Genomic DNA, 17,649 nt, shown 5'->3' on the forward strand with positions numbered 1-17,649 from the left:
GAAGCGAGAGCAAAGGGCACACCGGCTGAGGGAGGCGGAAGGGGCCGTGGTCCCTGGGGTGGCCTCGTCCGCTCGACAGGGGCCCGTTTTGTTGCCTGACTTATCTGAGCACCCCCAAGGGTCCTGGAGCTCCTGGGCCCCGAGGAGGATGGCTGGTCAGCCCTGAGCCTGTAACCAGGACCCAGGAGTAGCATCCTGAGTGAACGCAGCCCCTCTGGGTCCTGAGACCCTCTGGGCTGGGCTGATGGGCCTGGCGGTTCACCATGGTCCCCACTCATCACGGTCCGACTGCATGACTCAGGGTCCGTCATGAGGTCCCCACTCACGACTGGGCAGAATGAAGCCTGTGGGGCTGGGTGAGAGGGTCCTGGGGACCCGTGGGGGGGACAGCCATGTTGGGGCCCAGAGCTCCAGTGCGCCCTTTAGGCGGGATCCCATGTTCTTTCTGACAGTTCAATATATAAAAAGCATCACCAGGACGCACTCTGGACCCAGGAAGCGGAACACAGACGCGGAGAGACGGGTACGCGGATCCTGATGGGGGACCATGCAGGATTTTCAAAGCGGTAATGGAATGGAGAACTTCAAGAAGCTCCCAGGACAGACTCCAGTAGCTTATCCCAAAGGAAACTTCTGCTCAATAAGGGTATTCCAAATCTCACACGGCTCTTGGGAGGGCATCCTGGCGGGCAGGGACGTGGCCCGTCGCCCCGTGTGCCTCCCAAGGAGTGATTTACGAATACGCCTTATGGAGGGAACCGTTACATTCACGCTACAGACTCCAAACTGTAAGGCTCACTCACCTGATAGAAAGATTCTGCTGTCTGACAGGAGGAAATCGATTGTTATTGACCAGTTCGAGAGCCAGGGCAGGAGGTGGCGTGCGCGCCGCCCTGCGGGGCCCCGAGCTCCTCGGGGCGGGGCGCTCTGAGGACCCGCAGACGCCACCTCCGCCGTCCCTCATCACTCAGGTCCTGCCTGCTGCAGCCCCCCTCAAACTAGCCACAGCGCCGCTGGCCGTGGCCCCCAGTGCTGGACACACCCCGTGTCCGCAGGTGGCTGGAGGGCCTCTGGGAATTCACGCGGCAGAGGCACGGCTGGACTGTCACACACAGGGGCTGGGTTTAGGGGGCTGAGTTGACCTCGCTCGGAACCGAGTCGGTAGGAAGTATGTGATGTCAACGAGATGGCATCAGTCCCCTCCCCCCGCAGTACTGTCCCCCAGGGAGCGAGAAACCGGCCCGGCCACCCCAAGCAGTGTGTCCATTGAGTGCACCCCAGAACGCGGCTGTGGCCGTTCGCGGGGGTGTGGGCCCACCCTGCCGGTCACTCCCCACGTTGGGTAGGGGTGAGGGGATCCCAGAACTTCGCCTGCCTACCGCCGTGCCCCGTCTGGACTGCGGACCCTCCCCCTGCGGCTATCATCATAGACACTTGGCTTGTGAGGTCGCAAGTCATCTTGGATTTGGACTCCAGAGGGTAGGGAAGTTTCAGAGGGTCAGGGGCTCCCCAGGGTGAGACTCGGGGCCTGCCCTCCAGTGGGCAGGCGTGGGGTCACCGAGGGGCCCCGCCGAGGGCCCAGGGCCACCTCTGTGGGCGTGGCCGTGCTGCTTACCTATTGACTTCTGCCTTCGCATCGTACCTCGAGGGAGGCCCAGGAACGGGCCCTTCGGGCTCCCGGGGACGGTGGGCGTCATCACGGCGATGCCCTGGCGTTCGTACACGGACTGCAAACCAGAAAGCCGAGTGAGACGTGGCTGACCAGCCCAGTCCGTGACTGGCAGACACGGAGTGCTGGCCTTGGGGCCCTGCCACCTGGCCTCCCCCAGCTGTCCTGGGAGCACCCGTGCATCCAGGACCCAGAAGGGGGCCCCCCTTGCCCTCAGAACCCTGGTGGGCCCTGCCCGGTGGAGCCAAGGTCTGCCTGACGTCGACTGAGCAAGAGCAGGGCCAAGACGCGTGTCCTGCAGGAAAGAGCATCTGGTGCTGGGCGGTGGGCGTCGGACCCTGGCCACGTCCACCTCCGAGGGCAGCAGATGGCAGCAGCCGCGGTGGAGGGCCTGCCGAGCGCAGTGCAGAGCGAGCGAGCGTGTGGGACCTGCAGAGGCCTTCTCCCCCAGCCCGGGAGGAGCCCGGCACGCCCTTCCTTTGTGCTGGGAGCTGATCCCCTGGCCAGCCCCAACCCCGCCTGCCACTTCTGGACTGCAAAGCCGAGGTTGCTGGCCAGCCCCCACCTGGAGGCATTGGAGGGCGACTCAGGGCACAGATGGTTAGAGCCCAAAGGACACCTGGGCGTGAGCTTTAAGGGGTCTGCCCCTCTGAGACCCTGCCTCACTGGGCTCTGGGCCTCTGCCCTGCCAGCCCTGCTCTGTTGCTGGGTGCTGGGCTTGGAGTCTCTGGGACAGGGTGGTGTGGGGCTACCATGAAGGGTATTCGCCTTCGGGGTGCCTGAGATGGGGGGCAGTGTGAACACCCTGTTACCGTTAACGTATATCACAGAAAACCAGCACATCAAATTAACGACGCTCGTGGGTGTTATGAAGAAAGGTGACAGAAAGCGCAAGTGTTAGTCGCTCAGTCGTGTCCGACTGTCTGCAACCCCATGGACTGTAGCCCGCCAGGCTCCTCTGTCCATGGGATTCTCCAGGCAAGAATACTGGAGTGGGTTGCCATGCCCTCCTCCAAGGAATTTTCCCAACCCAGGGATTGAACCCAGGTCTCCAGCATCACAGGCAGACTCTTTGCCATCTGAGGTGTGCCGGTTCGGCATTATTAAGAAAAGGCAAGGTTAAACAGAGTGAGTCAGTCTGAAGCGGAGTCAGAGGAAATACTGAAGTGTCACGGACAGTGCCCAGCTCTGGCCACAGGCTCGAAGCTGGGGGTGCAGAGGGCGGTGTCTGGGGCCTGAGAGGAGCAGCCTGCTGGGCTCAGCTGGCGGCCTGTGGTCTCTGCCGCAGCCCAGGCAGGACTTGGGCCCTGGGACCCGTGGGGGCCTGAGACCTCGGAGAGGCAGGGTCCCCGGTGCGTGCTAGGACTCAGCTTGCCACAAGGGTGCGGTTGGGCTTCTCCCACCTGGAGGCTTGCTTTGCTCCAGGTGTCCCATGGGAGGACCCTCAGTGCCAAGGGAGCGGGTCCATGGTGAGTGCAGTCCTCTGTGGCCGGTCTGCCCTGGACTGGGGTGCCCGCCTGGTGCACTCAGATCAGGGCTCCGGGTATGGAGGCCGGGGAGGGTGACCCGGCACCGCATGGTCTGCCCACACCCACCTGCGGCCCCTCCCTGGCCCGGCCACTCACGTTCATGTCCGAGACGGAGGGGAAGCACCGGCTGGTGGGCCGCTGCTTGATGGTGGCCACCCTGGACTCCAACGCCACGCTCTCGGCAGCCCGGGATGGCTTGGAGGCTGGGACGATCTCCTCGGGTTTATCTGCAACAGGGACAGGACCGTCAGGATGGGCATCAGTGACTGAGGCCCCAAAACACAATGGGGCAGGGGCTGTTAGCAAAGTGCCCACGTGCCTTCTGCGTTTGAAGAAAGCTTTACTCGTGCAAGTGGTATGGAGCACGCATGCCTCAGCCACAAGCATGGACACTGACAGAACCCGGCACCCCGCCCCGCATGTGGACTGGAGGGAGAGGAGCCCCTCCCAACAGCAACGCAGCCCTCAAGGCCCTGGGACTTGGAGGTATTGCTTTGTTCACACTCACGCTGTTCATTTGGGAGGTGGGAGCTAGGTCAACGTTGTGAATTTCTAAGAGCTCAGAGGTGCGGCTCCTCTCTAAATGCAGTTGCTAGGGTCTCAGGACCCAGCACCCAAGGATGGAGGCGACTGGGCAGTGTGGGTGTAGGCAGGGGTGGGGCTGGGGAGTGAAGACAGCTCCCCAACTCAGGAGCCAGTGGAAGTCTGAGCTTTGTTGAGTGTGTGTGGGGTCCCCCTCCCCCCAGAAGGTGGACCTTCTCAGTGGCTTGTGAATAAGCAAGTTGAAGATCAGTTATTAGTGATGCTTACAGCTTAAGAAATTATTTGAAAATGTAAATTTAAACGTTTCTTTTGGGGGGGGGGAACCTGGCAACTGCACTCAGGCACCAGCGTCTGGAAGGGGACCCTGGTTTGCTGAAATGGGAGGCGCCCCTGGGGAGTGGGAAGCCAGTGTGAGGAGGGCCTGGTGGGACCCCGTGAGGTACCGCACTCTCCTCGCAGCCCCAGAGCGTTCTGTCTATGGCCTGAGGTCTTCTCTGAGCTGAACCCCAGCCCCTTCTGGGGTCCTGTGACGCCCCACGAAGCTCGTGCCATCAGAAAGGCCAAGGCTTCTGGGGTCTTGACAAACTCCAAGCTGCGAGGGCAGCGTTGAGAGTCACAGGACTGGCACCCTGGTGCCCAGTTTAAGCTGCTGCTGCTGCACCTGCCTTTAGCAGAGGCCGTCCAGGAGGAGCTTGGCCCCTGGAAGAGTTGCCCCAGACCCCAATAAAAGGGGCCCACAGGGGCCAGCCCACCGCCAACAGGCAGGATGCTGGCTTCTTGGGACCACGTCCTGGACCAGGGCCAGGGCCTCACAGTGCCAGCGCACCTGGCCCGCAAAGGCAGAGGGGTTCAGGCAGCGGCAGCATGGGGGGACCCCACCGATCTTGCTTGCCCTGGGACCCGCAGCTCTCCCAGCCTTTTCCCCATGGCTGTGTGGGACACAGTAAGTGTCCGTCCTTTGGGAGTCGGTCAGAAGCACCCGTGTCCGGTGGGGAACCCCCCAGCCGCGGTCACCGTGCTCATGCCCGCCCGCGTTCCTGGGGCCGGGAACCCTCTTGCCTCGTGAGGCCCTGCGCCCACCCCTGTCCCAGCAGTGCACCTCCTCCGCGAAGCCGGCGCCCTCGGGCCTGGGCCGGGGTTCTCTCCGGGTGGGGCTCTCACTGTTGCTGCGCTGCACTCCCCCACCTCCTGCCCCTCTGGCTGCGGGACACGGGGTCCTCGGGGGACCCCCTTGGCAGGCCTGTGATGACCGCAGGTCCCCCTGGCCCGTCCCCAGAATCCAGGCCCCTCACACTGGCTGCCGGCCTTGTTTCTGCTGGGGTGCAGCTCTTTCTCCAGGGATGGCGGGGGTCAGGGCTGGCTCCCGCGCGGGCACATCTGTCCACGGGTCTGGCCATCTCCTTGGGCCCAGCCTCAGCTTCAGCCCATGCAGCTCAGGCACGCTGCCCTTCCCCCAGGGGAGGGGATGCCCCCATTAGGGCAAGGCCGAGTGGCTGCAGCCTGCAGGGCCTCCCATGGGGGCTCCAGAGCAGGACGGAGCTCCTGATGGAGTCAGAGTTACACAGCTGGGTCTTTGAGACCTCCTGTCCCTGGCGGGACCCCGTAAATCCATGTCTGAGGTTTGCCCAGCTCACAGGGCCGGTCCATCCCACTGAGCAGGCTGGCACACGAGCCAGGATCCTCACAGGCCTGGACCAAGCTGGAGGAGGCTGTGGTCTTGGGGTCCCAGGCGTGTGGCAGGCACTCCCAAAAGCCCTCAACGGTGGGTGTGAGCAGGGGAGGCAAAGGCGACCCTGGTGGGACGTCGGGGTGCCTTCATGCCGCTTCTCATCTTAACAAGGCCCGGACTGTCCCGATCCTGCAGACCGAATAGCTGAGGAGCGGACGCCTTCTGTGCTGCTGGAACTCCAGGACCGGGGGGCGGAGCTCGCCAAGCCCTGGCCGAGAGAGGAAATCCGGGCTTGCCCTCGGAACTGCCCGCCTGATCAGGCTGACTGAGAAGCCAGCATCGTGCTCACCACACCACCTCTGGATGGGTGGTTTGGGGGTGTGTTTGGAGGTGTATCCCTGCAGTGGGCAGTCCCGGCCTTTGTGTAAAGCTTTGCCCTCTGGCCTCCATGTGCCCTACGCATTCTTTGGAGCCGGGACACACCAGAGCATCTTGTTCTGCGGGGGTTGTGTTGGGGACTGTCATTGTTTCTCAGTGGGGGTGGGTTAGTGCGGTTTCTTCAGTTCAGATGCAGAGGGCAGGCCTCGTCTCAAGCCGGCGCGGCCCCCGCGGCTCAGGGCTTCTTCACTGGCACACGAAGGCTTTTCAGGAACGCTGCGAGACCGGGTTTTTGTTCCTGCTTTTAGGCTCACGAGGATTATTCTGCTTCGTTCACACAAGCCTGGGATTGGGTCTCTGTCGGTGCTGAGATTAGTGAGTCCGGCCCTGAGGCCTTACAGTGAAGCACTCCGAGGCTGAAGGCCACCCTGACGACAAGGCTGGAAAAATGTCAAGTCTTCAGAAACAATCTAGGAATAAGCTGATGGAAACACCCCGGAAGTGACCCTGTATTTTAATTTTCTAAGCAAACATATGGCGTGGTGCCCACCGTCCACAGGCTCCACACTTCCAGGGTGGGGGCTGGATGTCAAGCATGGGGGGACAGGCCGCAGGCAGCCCCGTCTCTCTTGGGGACCAGAGCATGAGTGGGGTACTCCTCCCCCCAGGCACGAGCACTGCCCCAAGCGCAGGCCGAGTCGCCTGCGTGCCCGAGCTCTCCTGCCGGGGAAGCCCCAGGTCGTTCAGCAGACGTCACTGGTGTGGTCTGCAGGAGGGAGGCGTCGAATCGAGGAATGGAATGACCCCCCCCAAGTTGGGGCAAGGAGGGGACACCGAGGCCAGGCTGACACCGTGCACCAGAGGCCGAGTCTCCCCCGGGGGAAACAGGGTGCCCACCCTCCGCAGACCACCCCCATCCTTGGACCCCCATCTGACCAGGGCCATGTTCCGGGCTGGATCCAGCACCCCCACTCCTCAGAACCACTGGGAGAGCGACCCCCACTGCTCCGGAAACGCCTGGCATGGCTGAGATTCAGACTCTCAGGTCCTGCGGCGATCCGGGCGGTCGCTTCACGAAATGCGTCCTACTCTTGCGGACGTCCCCGAAGCCTGTCCCTCCTTGTGACTGTGAACAGGGGCTCCTGCTGGCCCCCTGGGGGCTGCCAGCCTCTCCATGTCTCGGGTGAGAGGGCACCCACAGGGTCTCCTCCACAACACGGTTCCCGAGGAAGCTAAGCGCTGACAGCGCCAGATGGCACAGACCAGGCGCTCCTGGGGAAGCGGCAGCTGTCGGCCAGCCGCCCATCTCTTTAATCTTCCCAGGGGAGGCCATGCGGGAGTGCCGGGGGTGGGGCGGGGCACCCTGGCCTCCGCAGGCCCAGAGGCAGCGGTGAAGCTGGTCCCTCCCCTCTGGCCCGGCTTCTGCTTGGAGCTGCCCCGGCCCAGTGTGGTCCTCACGGTGGTCCTGGCTCCCCCTCAGCGGCCACGCAGACAACCTCTGGGGACGGAGCAGGTCCTCAGGAGATTCCTCGGTGACTAAGTGGGGCATCAAGATCAAATTCAAATTCACTTTCAACTTTCTCCACTGTGCAAAGGAAGGTGGGCCCCTCTCCAGGAGTCCTGCCTGTCCTCTGTGTGACTCTGCCCCGGCCCAGGTGGGCCACGTGGGCCACGTGTCTATACTTGTCCTCTTGTTGCAGTCCAGGGTGTTTGGCCACTGGGGCCCTGGGGTGGGTGGGGCCAGGTCGCACGTGCCCCTCAGTCTGGGCCAGCCCGAGTCTGAGCTGCTCTTCCTGGCAGCAGCCTTCCCTGCCAGCCCGATGATGGCCATGGGGCTCCCACAGCCCACGTGCAGGGCCTCTTCTGGAAGGTGCAGTGGGCAGAAACAGCGGTTCATGCTAGCTGGCCTTGGCCTTGGACCGAAGCGGGTTCAAAGGGTAAGGTGAGCCCAGGGAACTTCCTGTGCCCTGAGCATCTGCCCCACAGTCAAGAGGGTGATCGAGCCTGGAAAGCCCACTGGGAGTCTCCAAGCAGGGGGTGGTGGGTGGGGTGGAGGCCCAGGACTGCTGCAGAGAGAGGCTGTTGGGGTCGGCCTGCCTCGGGAGACTGTGGGTGAGAGAGGTGTGTCCTGGTGCTCCCGGACCCGAGACCCCAGATGCGGTCCCTCCAGACTCCAAGGACCACCCCCACCCCCACCGTCTTGGTGCCGTGTCTTGGTGGCAGTGTCCAGGCCTGCAAGAGGGTCCCTTCCTTCCTTTGCACTGGCAAGTCTCCAGCGACCAGGTGAGAAACACCCCGCCCATGGGGACTGATGGCGAGGGGCACGTCCACGGGGGCCTGGCTGCTGGGGGCAGGAGGGGCTGCTCACAGAGCGGAGGCTGGGTCCTCTGCACCACTGCCAGCCGGGGGCAGGGATCGGTGTCGCCTGGCAGTGCCCCTCCCCTCCAGTTCCAGGGTAGCCTTCCTGCCCGTGGAGAGTGAGCTCCCTGGAAAGCAGGCATTTTCTGGGCATTAAGGGGCAGCGGTCCCTGCCCACGGCAAAGGGCAGTCAGCGATCCACTTGCCAGGGGCCCTGCTAGCCCGCACCCGGACCACCAGCCCGCAGGAAGGCCTCCCAGTCCCGACCCAGGCAGGCCCCGCTGGACGACGGGGGACACGTTGATGACGTGGACACGACTCGGGGAGACGCAGACACGCTGGGCGACCACAGACGGGGAGAGGCGGGGCAGACGTCACACTGAGACGGGACGCGTCCCGGACTGGGCCTCCCCCGGAGGACCCCGAGCCGGGAGAAGACAGTACGGGCAGTACAGGTCTCGACACACTCTGGACATCGAGAGGGCCACGGCGTGGTGGCGGGGCTCGCCCCTTACCCTTCTTCTTCCGGACGGAGGCTTGCAAACAGAAAGGGGAGTGTGAGTCCCAGGGTGGCGGGGTGGGGGCAGCGATTCCCGGGGCCCAGGTCGGGCTCCCTCGCTGAGGGCCTGACAACCGCCCACCCCACCACAGGGGCCTGTGGTCCGAGGCAGATGCAGGCGGGTGAGGGGGCGCGGTCCACTCTCCCGGGACCTGGGGGCCTGCCCTGTCTGCAGAGGTCAAGGGGGTCTCCTCACAGCTCCTGCCCACCCTGCCACAGTGGGCGTCAGACGCTGACAGCTCTCAGGAAGGACCCTCAGCCCCGGGCTGACGCAGCTGGAGCCCCCCGAGAGGCGACCTGCCTGTGGGTCCTCCTGGGGGAGCCCTCGTGGCAAACGCCACCCAGCTTTAGGGAAGCTCACGTGGACAGTGACACTGCTGTCCCTCTAGGCGGGGTGGGCCAGGCCTGGGGTGCAGGGGGTAGTTTCTGGAGAGTCTTGTTTGGATAGACAAGGTGTGGTCCAGAAGGGGCTGGAGGAAGGGGGCTCTGGCGGGGCTGGGAGGCCCCACAGCAGGGCTGTTGGTTTCTAGAACACCTAGGCCTTCAACCCAGCTGCAGGTCTAGCCCCAGAATGCGGCGATGGGCAAGGGGTGCTCACGGGGGCCGGCCTGGGCCCCAGGAGGCCCTGACAGAGGAGCCGCAAAGGGGAGAGGCCGCTGTGTCCTTCTTCTGGATGAAAGGGCCCAAGGGTCTCCCCCTTAAGGCTGGGGCCCGGTCGGAGCCCCCGGAGACTCCCAGACCAGCAAGGGTGCTCAGACCTCGCCCCATGGACGGGCTGGGCCTGCGGGGGCGGGCTCCCGGGCTCAGGGCTGGTTTGGTGCTCCTGGAACCTGCCCTGTGCCACGTTACAGATGCTGCCCTTCTTCCCTGCCCGCCACGCCCTCTCACCAAGTGAGCCTTCAGCCCCTGGCTGCGCCTGCATGGTCAGAGCAGCCTCCTCGGGGACGTGTCCATGAGCCATGGTCCCTGACCCGGGGGGGATCCCTGACCCTCCAGGATGGTAGCTCGCCAGCACCGGGTGCCACCCTCGTCATGAGCCACGCAGCCGCTAGGCCCAGGGCCCATGTGGCTCTGTGCGCCCTCCCCAGGCCATGCCCTGGGGCCCAGCAGACACAGCCCTCTGTCCCTTCTGGTCCTCTTGAGAAGGCCCCAGCAAGCCCTGTCCCCTGGCCTGCAGCCCGCCAGCCCACTGCTGTCTGCACCCGCCCCTGGGGCCACGGCCTTCTGGATCGAGCCACGCACGAGAGGAAAGATCTCGCGGGCACCCTAGACCGCAGAGGTCTGCTTACCTTTATCCACTAGTGAGAGGCCCAAAAATTCAAAACAAAACAATGTTAGACGAACCAAGAGAGAGGAGGCCCAATGGCGAAGCTCCCCCAAGCCCAGGAAGGACGCAGGGGGCCAGCGCGGGAGACCGCACTCAGGGAGGCTTCCTGACATCCTCCCGGGCGCTGGGGCCAGGAGAGGGGCAAGCGGGCAAGCGGGGGGACCATGCACAGGCTGGGGCTCTGCGAGGCCAGCCCGTGGGCACGCCGGGCGCTGGGCCAGGGCAGGCGGGAGCCGGCACTTACCGAGCTCCTCCAGCTCTGAGGTCATGGACTTGGAGCGCAGAGTGAGAGCCGTGGTCGGAGCTCGCTTTGGAGGCGGAGGAGCTGGGGGGTGGGCGGGCGGGAGAGACGGAGGTGAGAGCCTGGCCCCGGGATGCTGCCCTCGCTCACCCTTCCTGAAGGGTCAGGAGGGCCCTGACCTGCTGGGACAGCTCAGACGGGCCTCGCCCCGGGGCGAGGAGCCGGCGGTAGTCACAGAAAGTGCTGGAAGTTCTCACACGTGCCTCCAGCCTCCTAAGGGGGTGCATCTGGCCTGCTCCTGGCCGCCCTCTGTAGGCCTCACTCAGGCCTGGTGTCCCCCAGCTGTGACTGCTCTTGAGGAAGCGGGGTGGGCCCTCGGACCTCTGCCTTCCCTGGGCCCAGGCTGTGAGCTGCTGCAGTGGCCGATGCAAGTGTCTGGAGCGGGAGCCCCAGGCCCCCGTCTGTCTGCTGAGCACAGCCGGGCCTGAGGCCAGGGCGGCCCTGACCTCCTAAGCGCCTTTCCTACTGGTTTCCTGCTCTCAGTGGGGGACTGGGAGCCCCTCGGAGGGCGAGCGATGGGGCCCATGAGGCAGGAGCAGGGAGACGGGCCCCCACCCTGCTCCTCGCGTCCCTTGGGCAGGCTGGGGGCGGGGGCGGGGGCAGGGGCGGGCACCTTTCTTCCGGGCGGTGTCATCCGGGTCCAGACTCCTGGTCACCGTGACCACCTTGAGGACCAGGTGGTTCCCTCCCTGGCGGATCATGGTCACGACCTGCCGGTGGCCGACCTTGACGACGTTCTCGTTGTTCACCTGCGGGGAGAGGAGGCGGGCGGTGAGTGCAGGGGAGTACGGCACCCGGCGGAGGGGTCGCACGCGGGTGGGCCCCGTGGGAGCAAGAGAGGTCCTTGGAGAAACCAGGAGGCCGAGGCCGGGCCTCCAGCCGGGCGCCGGCCAGGGCTGCTTCCCGGGAGTGACTGTCCCCGCAGCTGCCGGGGGACAGGACTACCTCCTGGGTGGCCTGAGCCTTGGAGGCGTCCACCCGGGCAGCCCCAGGAGCAGCTGCTGGGTGGCCCGCTTTGCGCTGAAGGCCAGCACAGGCTCCCTGCGTGGCAGGCTTTCCAACTGCATGGTTAGGAGGGAACGCGACACTTGGCTGCCTTGTCCCTCGCCCGGACACCCCCATTCCCTCCTTCCTCCTCTCTGGTCCAGAGGCCAGAAAAGACAGGACGCTTGGCTGGGGAGGCGCTAAGGCTGATGGCTTACTCTGTTACTCGGAGGGACAGCCGCTCCTGGGACCCTGACCCGAGGGTCACCAGGACCACCTCGGCCGACACGCCGTCCATCAGAGCCCCCTCGGCCGGGAGCTCCTGGTGCCGTCACAGTCTGTCGTGCCCTCTGACCTCCATCCGTCCCTACTGGGGTAGCGCTCGTGGCGCGAAGGCACACAGGACCCCAGCGACGTCTGCTGGGCCGGTAAGGCCTGAGCCCCCCGCCCTCCACCTCTCCCGAGCCCACCGCCCTCCACTTCTCCCGAGCCCCCCGCCCTCCACCTCTCCGGGGCCCACCACCGAGAGGAAGGCGGGCCCGGCTCAGCGGGGGGCCGAGCTGCCCCTGAGCTACCTCCCCTGATCGCCAGGGCTCCACGGCTCCAGCCCGGCCCCCTCCATCACGCCCCTGGCACCGACACACCGCCCAGGTGGGCTCTGTCCCCTGCTGCCCCCTCCTCCACAGCTCCTGGTGTGAGCACTGGGCATGGAGGGTGAAGCCTGTGACCACTCTGAGCGCTGCCCAGGTGATCGAGGAATAAGAAGCACCCAACACCCTGCACCCCCTGGGACTGCCTGGCCCCGTTCTGCTCTACTTCTCGGCCTGCTGTGGATTCCTGCATCGGAGCCACAGGTTCACCAGCGCGGTGCGTCTCTGCAGATGCAACAGACAGCCTGGGTGTCTTTACCGTCTGAGCCACCACGGAATCTGCAGAAACACACTGGATGGGCTCAACAGCAGCATGGATATGACAGAGAAAAGAGTGAACTTCAAGGCAGAAATAGAGCTTATCCAATAGGAAGAGAGAGGAGATTTTCAAAAGTGAACACAGTGTTAAGGACTTGTGGGACAACATCAGCAGGCCTAAGATGATGAGAATCAGAGGCCCAGAAGGGGAGAAGTCACAAGTCCTAGGAGAGGGAGAAAGAAAAAACGACGGCTTAGAAGTTCCCCAACTGGGTGAAGGACATTAATACAGATTCAAGAAGCCCAGTGATTCCCAGAAAGGATAAATACAAAGAAAAGTCAGGCCTAGGCACGTTACAGTCAATCCGCTGAAAGCTAAAGATAACACGAAATCTTATTACAGCAGGCAGAGTAGGGCACATTGCTCACACGGAACTGTGTGGACCTCGCATCAGAAACTCCAGAGACAAGAAGAGCCTGGAACAACATTTTAAACCTGTAAAAAAAGGAACTGTCAACCTAGAATTCTGTAACCACTTGAAAATACAAAGAACGGGGGCAAAATAAAGACCGTTGTAAATAAATGATAAGTTATTGCCAGAGAAGTTGTTGCCAGCAGGCTTGCACTACAAACAAGGTAAGGGAAGTTCTCTAAGCTGGAGGAAAAGGACGATGAATCTTCAGAAGGCATGAAGATACCAGAAATGATAAATGCCTGGCAAAACAGGAAAGATGATTTTACCCTTATTAAACAGATACGACTGTTTTAGGCAGAAATGATACTGTCCTGTGGGGTTTCTAATGTGGGTAAATGTACGCGGGACAGCTGCAGTGGGCCCGAGGCAGATACATCTATAAGGTTGTCAAGTTTTTATGCTTTATGTGAAGTGTGCACCATGAACTCTGAGCGGATGGAAACAGGTAAGGATGTACACTGCCATCCTGGAGCCACCACTTAAGACAGTGGAAAGAGAGAGCTAAAAGCAGATAAAACGGAGTTTTAAAAGTAGTCAAATAATCCAAAATAAAGCGGAAAAGGGAGAAGAGATGAGAGCTGAAGGGAAGCAGAAGGCAAGCCGGAATGCCTATGCGGAACAGCATCAGAAATTAATGTGATGAGACTCCAAGTAAAAAGCAGACATTGTTTAAAAACAAAAACAAAAACACACCATGAAAAAGAAGGGCCCAAATATATGTCGGCACACTCAACACAGATTGAAGGGAAATAAATGGAAAAAAATTCCCATAGATGGAGTGGCTATGTTACTATCTCACAAAGAAGACTTCATCCACTTTGAAAAGTGTTTGGGCAACTCCTCAAAAAGTTAAACATAGAGCTTATGATACGATCCAGAAACTCCAGGCCTTGTATATGCCCAAGAGAACTGAAAACACAATCACACAAGTACCTGTACGCAGAAGTTCATAACCGCATTATTCACAGCAGCCAAATGGGCTGGAGGAATGCGCCCCTCGGTGGGCAAGAGAGTCCTCTTTGGAGTGACACAGCGTTCCCAAATTAGGCTGGCGATGATGGCTGCACAACTCTGAATATGCTAAAATCCACTGGACTGTGTAATTCAAGAGGTTGAAATTTTATGGTATTGTAATTTATATATCAACAAAGCTGGGAAAAAAACAGACGTAAGGAAAAAAGCATTTCCAGAAATAAAGACGGACAGTTCCTAATGATACAAGGGGTCATTCACAAGGAGGACGTAACAGGCATAAACCTTTATGCACCTAGTAACAGAGCCTCAGTATGCTGCTGCTGCTGCTGCTAAGTCACGTCAGTCATGTCCGACTCTGCGACCCCGTAGACAGCAGCCCACCAGGCTCCCCCATCCCTGGGATTCTCCAGGCAAGAACACTGGAGTGGGCTTCCATTGCCTTCTCCAATGCATGAAAGTGAAAAGTGAAAGTGAAGTTGCTCAGTCATGTTCAACTCCTAGCGACCCCATGGACTGCAGCCTACCAGGCTCCTCTGTCCATGGGATTTTCCAGGCAAGAGTACTGGAGTGGGGTGCCATTGCCCTCTCTGCTCAGTATAATGAAGCCCAATTAGACAGAATTAAAGAAACAGGCAGCTCTTCAAACATAGTAGGAAACTTTAATACCCTTTTCTCAAACTGATGAAACAGACAAAAACGTTTAAAAAGACTGCCCCCCACACACAGATAGAGAACCCTGGGAGATATTTTCTTGGTCCAGGCTTTCCGGACTTTACTGATGTGCCTTGGTGGGAGTCTGTTTTTATCTCTCATACTGGGTACTCACAAATCCCTTTCCATCAAGAACTTGCATCCCTCCATTCTAGAACGTTTCCTTCAATTATTTCCCGAACATTTCTTTCATTTTCTCTTTGAGGTACCTTTATTTAGCACACACTGGACCTTCTAAATTATCTTTCTAGCTTTCCACGTCTTTCTCTTTCTGGAAGATTCTTTTTCAATTTATTTTTCAATCTATCAAAATGTTCATATCTGCTATAATATTTTTTAATTTCAAGAGCTCTTTTGTTCTCTGTTACTTTATAAAAGAGCATTTTGTTCTTAAAAGATGCAATATCTTTTATCCCACTGATCATATTAATGATGTCTTTTCATGATCTTATTCTCCTTGCATAATCTGTTTCCTTTCTCTCTTCCCTTCACAATGTATTTGTTTTGGGCTTTGTCTTTCACATTAATTGTCTTTCAGATTTCACCAGTGTCTGGTGCTCCTTGACAGGAAGCTCATATTTAAGGGTACCCCCACCCCCCCGCCAAAGACCTGACTTCTATCCTGGCCAGTTACTTTGTGAATCCTGACAAACTGATCCTAAACTTTACATGAAAAGGCAAAAGACCCAAAATAGCTAATGCAGTACTGAAGAAGCACAAAGTCAGGTTCCTGACATTGCCTGACTTCAAGTCTTACTATAAAACTTCACCAATCAAGTACTGGTCAAAGAACAGACAAATAGATCCGTGGAATAGAACAGAGAGCCCAGAAATAGACCCACACAAATACAGTAACTGATCTTTGACAAAGGCGCAAAGGCAATTCAGTGGACAAAAGATCGTCTTTTCAACAATGGTGCTGGAACAATGGGACACCCACGTGCAAAAAAAGAAAAAAAAAATCTAGACACAGACCTTACCTTACACCTTTCACAAAAATTAACCTCAAAAGTGTCACAGACCTAAACGTAAAACACAAAAATCATAAAACTTCTGGAAAATAATGTAAAAGAAAATCTAGGCGACCTTGAATTTAGCAATGACTTCTTAGATAAGACACTGAAAGCACTATCTGTGAAAGGAATAATTGATAAACAAGATCTCATTAAAATGGAAAACTGCAAAATACACTGTGAAGAGAGGAGGGCAAACCACCAACGGGGAGGGAATTTTCGCAAAACACACGTCAGATAAAGGACCAGCGTCCAAATACACAGGGAACTCTTAGAGAACCCAAATAAAAACCAGGCAAAATATCCAGACACCTCTCCAAAGAAGATACACAGATGGTCAATATCATATGTCACTGCCTGTCGCTCAGTCGTGTCCAACTCCTTGCGACCCCATGGACTGCAGCCTGCCAGGCTCCGCCCATCCCTGGGATTCTCCAGGCAAGAACACTGGAGTGGGCTGCCATTTCCTTCTCCAATCATATGTCATTAGGGAAATGCAAATTGAAACAACCATGAGATACCAGTATACACCTGCTTGAATGGCCAAAGTCCAGGACACTGACACCACCAAATACTGGCAAGGATGTGAAGGAACAGGAACTCTCATTGCTGGTCTAAGTGCTAAAAGGTACAGCCATTCGGTAGACAGTTCAGCGCTGATTTAGAAAATCAAACATATCATTACCGTATGACCCAGCAGTCAGGCTCCTTGGTGACCAGTCACCCAAATAAGCTGAAGTTCCTGCCCACACAAGACCCTGGACGTGGGCATTTACAGCAGCTTTATTCACAGACACCAAAACTTACACACCACCAAGAAGTCTTTCAGTAGGTGAGCAGATAAATAAACTGGCACCTCCTGACAATGGACAGTTACCCAGTGATAAAAAGAAACGGGCTCTCAAGCCCTGAGAGACCCGGAGGAGCCTTCAGTGCACCTGCTGAGGGAAGGAAGCCGGTCTGTAAAGGCTACATGCTGTATGATGCCAACGGCATCACATGCTGGAGACGGCAAAACGATGAAGACCACGGAAAGATCAGGGGCTGCCAGCGCTTGGGAGCAGGGAGGGACAAACAGGCGGAGCACGGGGGATTTTTAGAGCCGTGACACAGTTACTCTGTACAGGACTGCAATGGTGGCGTCTGTCCAAATCCAGAGACAGTACGGGGGGAAGAGGGAATCCTAATGTAAACTTTAGTAAATAATAACGTATCAATATTGTATCAGTGTTGGTTCATCAACTGTAACGAATTGTACCACATTGGAGCAAGATGGTAAAGATACAGAAACCGGTAGGTAAGGAGGAGTGACAGGGGATGAGGGAACTTTTTGCTCTATTTCTCCCTAAAAATTCAAAACCTACTTAAAAGTAGAGTCACAGATGTAGAAAACGAACATGCTTTCCAGGGGTGAAGGGGGGGGACACATTGGGAGATGGTGATTGACAAATACCCACTACTATACTGGAGGGGTCGCCATGCCCTCCTCCAGGGGGTCTCCCGCACTGCAGGAGGATTCTTTACTGTCTGAGCCTGCAGGGAAGCCCACGCGTCAGACAGACCACTAATGAGGACCTGCTGTACAGCACGGGGAACTCGACTCAACACTCCATAATAGCCGATGCGGGAAAAGAATCTTAAAAAGCGTGGATACATGTATAGCTGACTCATTCTGCTGAACACCTGGAACTAATACAACATTGTAAATCAACTATGCTGCTGCTGCTGCTAAGGCGCTTCAGTCGTGTCCGACTCAGTGCGACCCCATAGACGGCAGCCCACCAGGCTCCCCCATCCCTGGGATTCTCCAGGCAAGACCACTGGAGTGGGGTGCCATTTCCTTCTCCAAGGCATGAAAGTGAAAAGTCAAAGTGAAGTCACTCAGTCGTGTCCGACTCTTCATGACCCCATGGACTGCAGCCTTCCAGGCTCCTCTGTCCTTAGGATTTTCCAGGCAAGAGTACTGGAGTGGGGTGCCATTGCCTTCTCTGGTAAATCAACTATACTCTAATAATTAAAAAAAACTGCTCAGAGAAATACCCTATTAATTAAAAAGGAAGCTCATTTCTATATTTTTTATTATGGAATGTTGTCCTACGAGTAACCAAGAGCAGAGAGACTGTTCTTCGGAATCACCAAGGCCTCATCCGCCAGTGGCAGCATAATCAGGCGGTTCCAGTGCCTCCAAGCCACCCCCTTCCCCTCACGGGCCCTCCTGGCGCAAGCCCCAGCCTCCTCTCACCCTGCTG

General features: G+C 58.6%; 1 protein-coding gene across 1 annotated transcript in view; it reads right to left on the bottom strand.

Moving 5' to 3' along the window:
• The window catches only part of SHANK2 (SH3 and multiple ankyrin repeat domains 2), a 459,075-nt gene that overhangs the window by 11,317 nt on the left and 430,109 nt on the right, over window positions 1-17,649 (bottom strand). Inside the window, exons 16-22 of the mRNA XM_052662177.1 lie at window positions 10,947-11,082; window positions 10,277-10,357; window positions 9,995-10,003; window positions 8,662-8,682; window positions 3,295-3,425; window positions 1,616-1,727; window positions 804-824 (exon numbers count right to left, since the gene is read on the bottom strand). Coding sequence (XP_052518137.1) covers window positions 804-824; window positions 1,616-1,727; window positions 3,295-3,425; window positions 8,662-8,682; window positions 9,995-10,003; window positions 10,277-10,357; window positions 10,947-11,082 — 511 coding nt within the window. The remainder of the gene's footprint in view (window positions 1-803; window positions 825-1,615; window positions 1,728-3,294; window positions 3,426-8,661; window positions 8,683-9,994; window positions 10,004-10,276; window positions 10,358-10,946; window positions 11,083-17,649) is intronic.

The sequence above is a fragment of the Budorcas taxicolor genome, chromosome 25, assembly GCF_023091745.1.
Source record: "Budorcas taxicolor isolate Tak-1 chromosome 25, Takin1.1, whole genome shotgun sequence".
Classification (NCBI taxonomy): Eukaryota; Metazoa; Chordata; class Mammalia; order Artiodactyla; family Bovidae; genus Budorcas; species Budorcas taxicolor.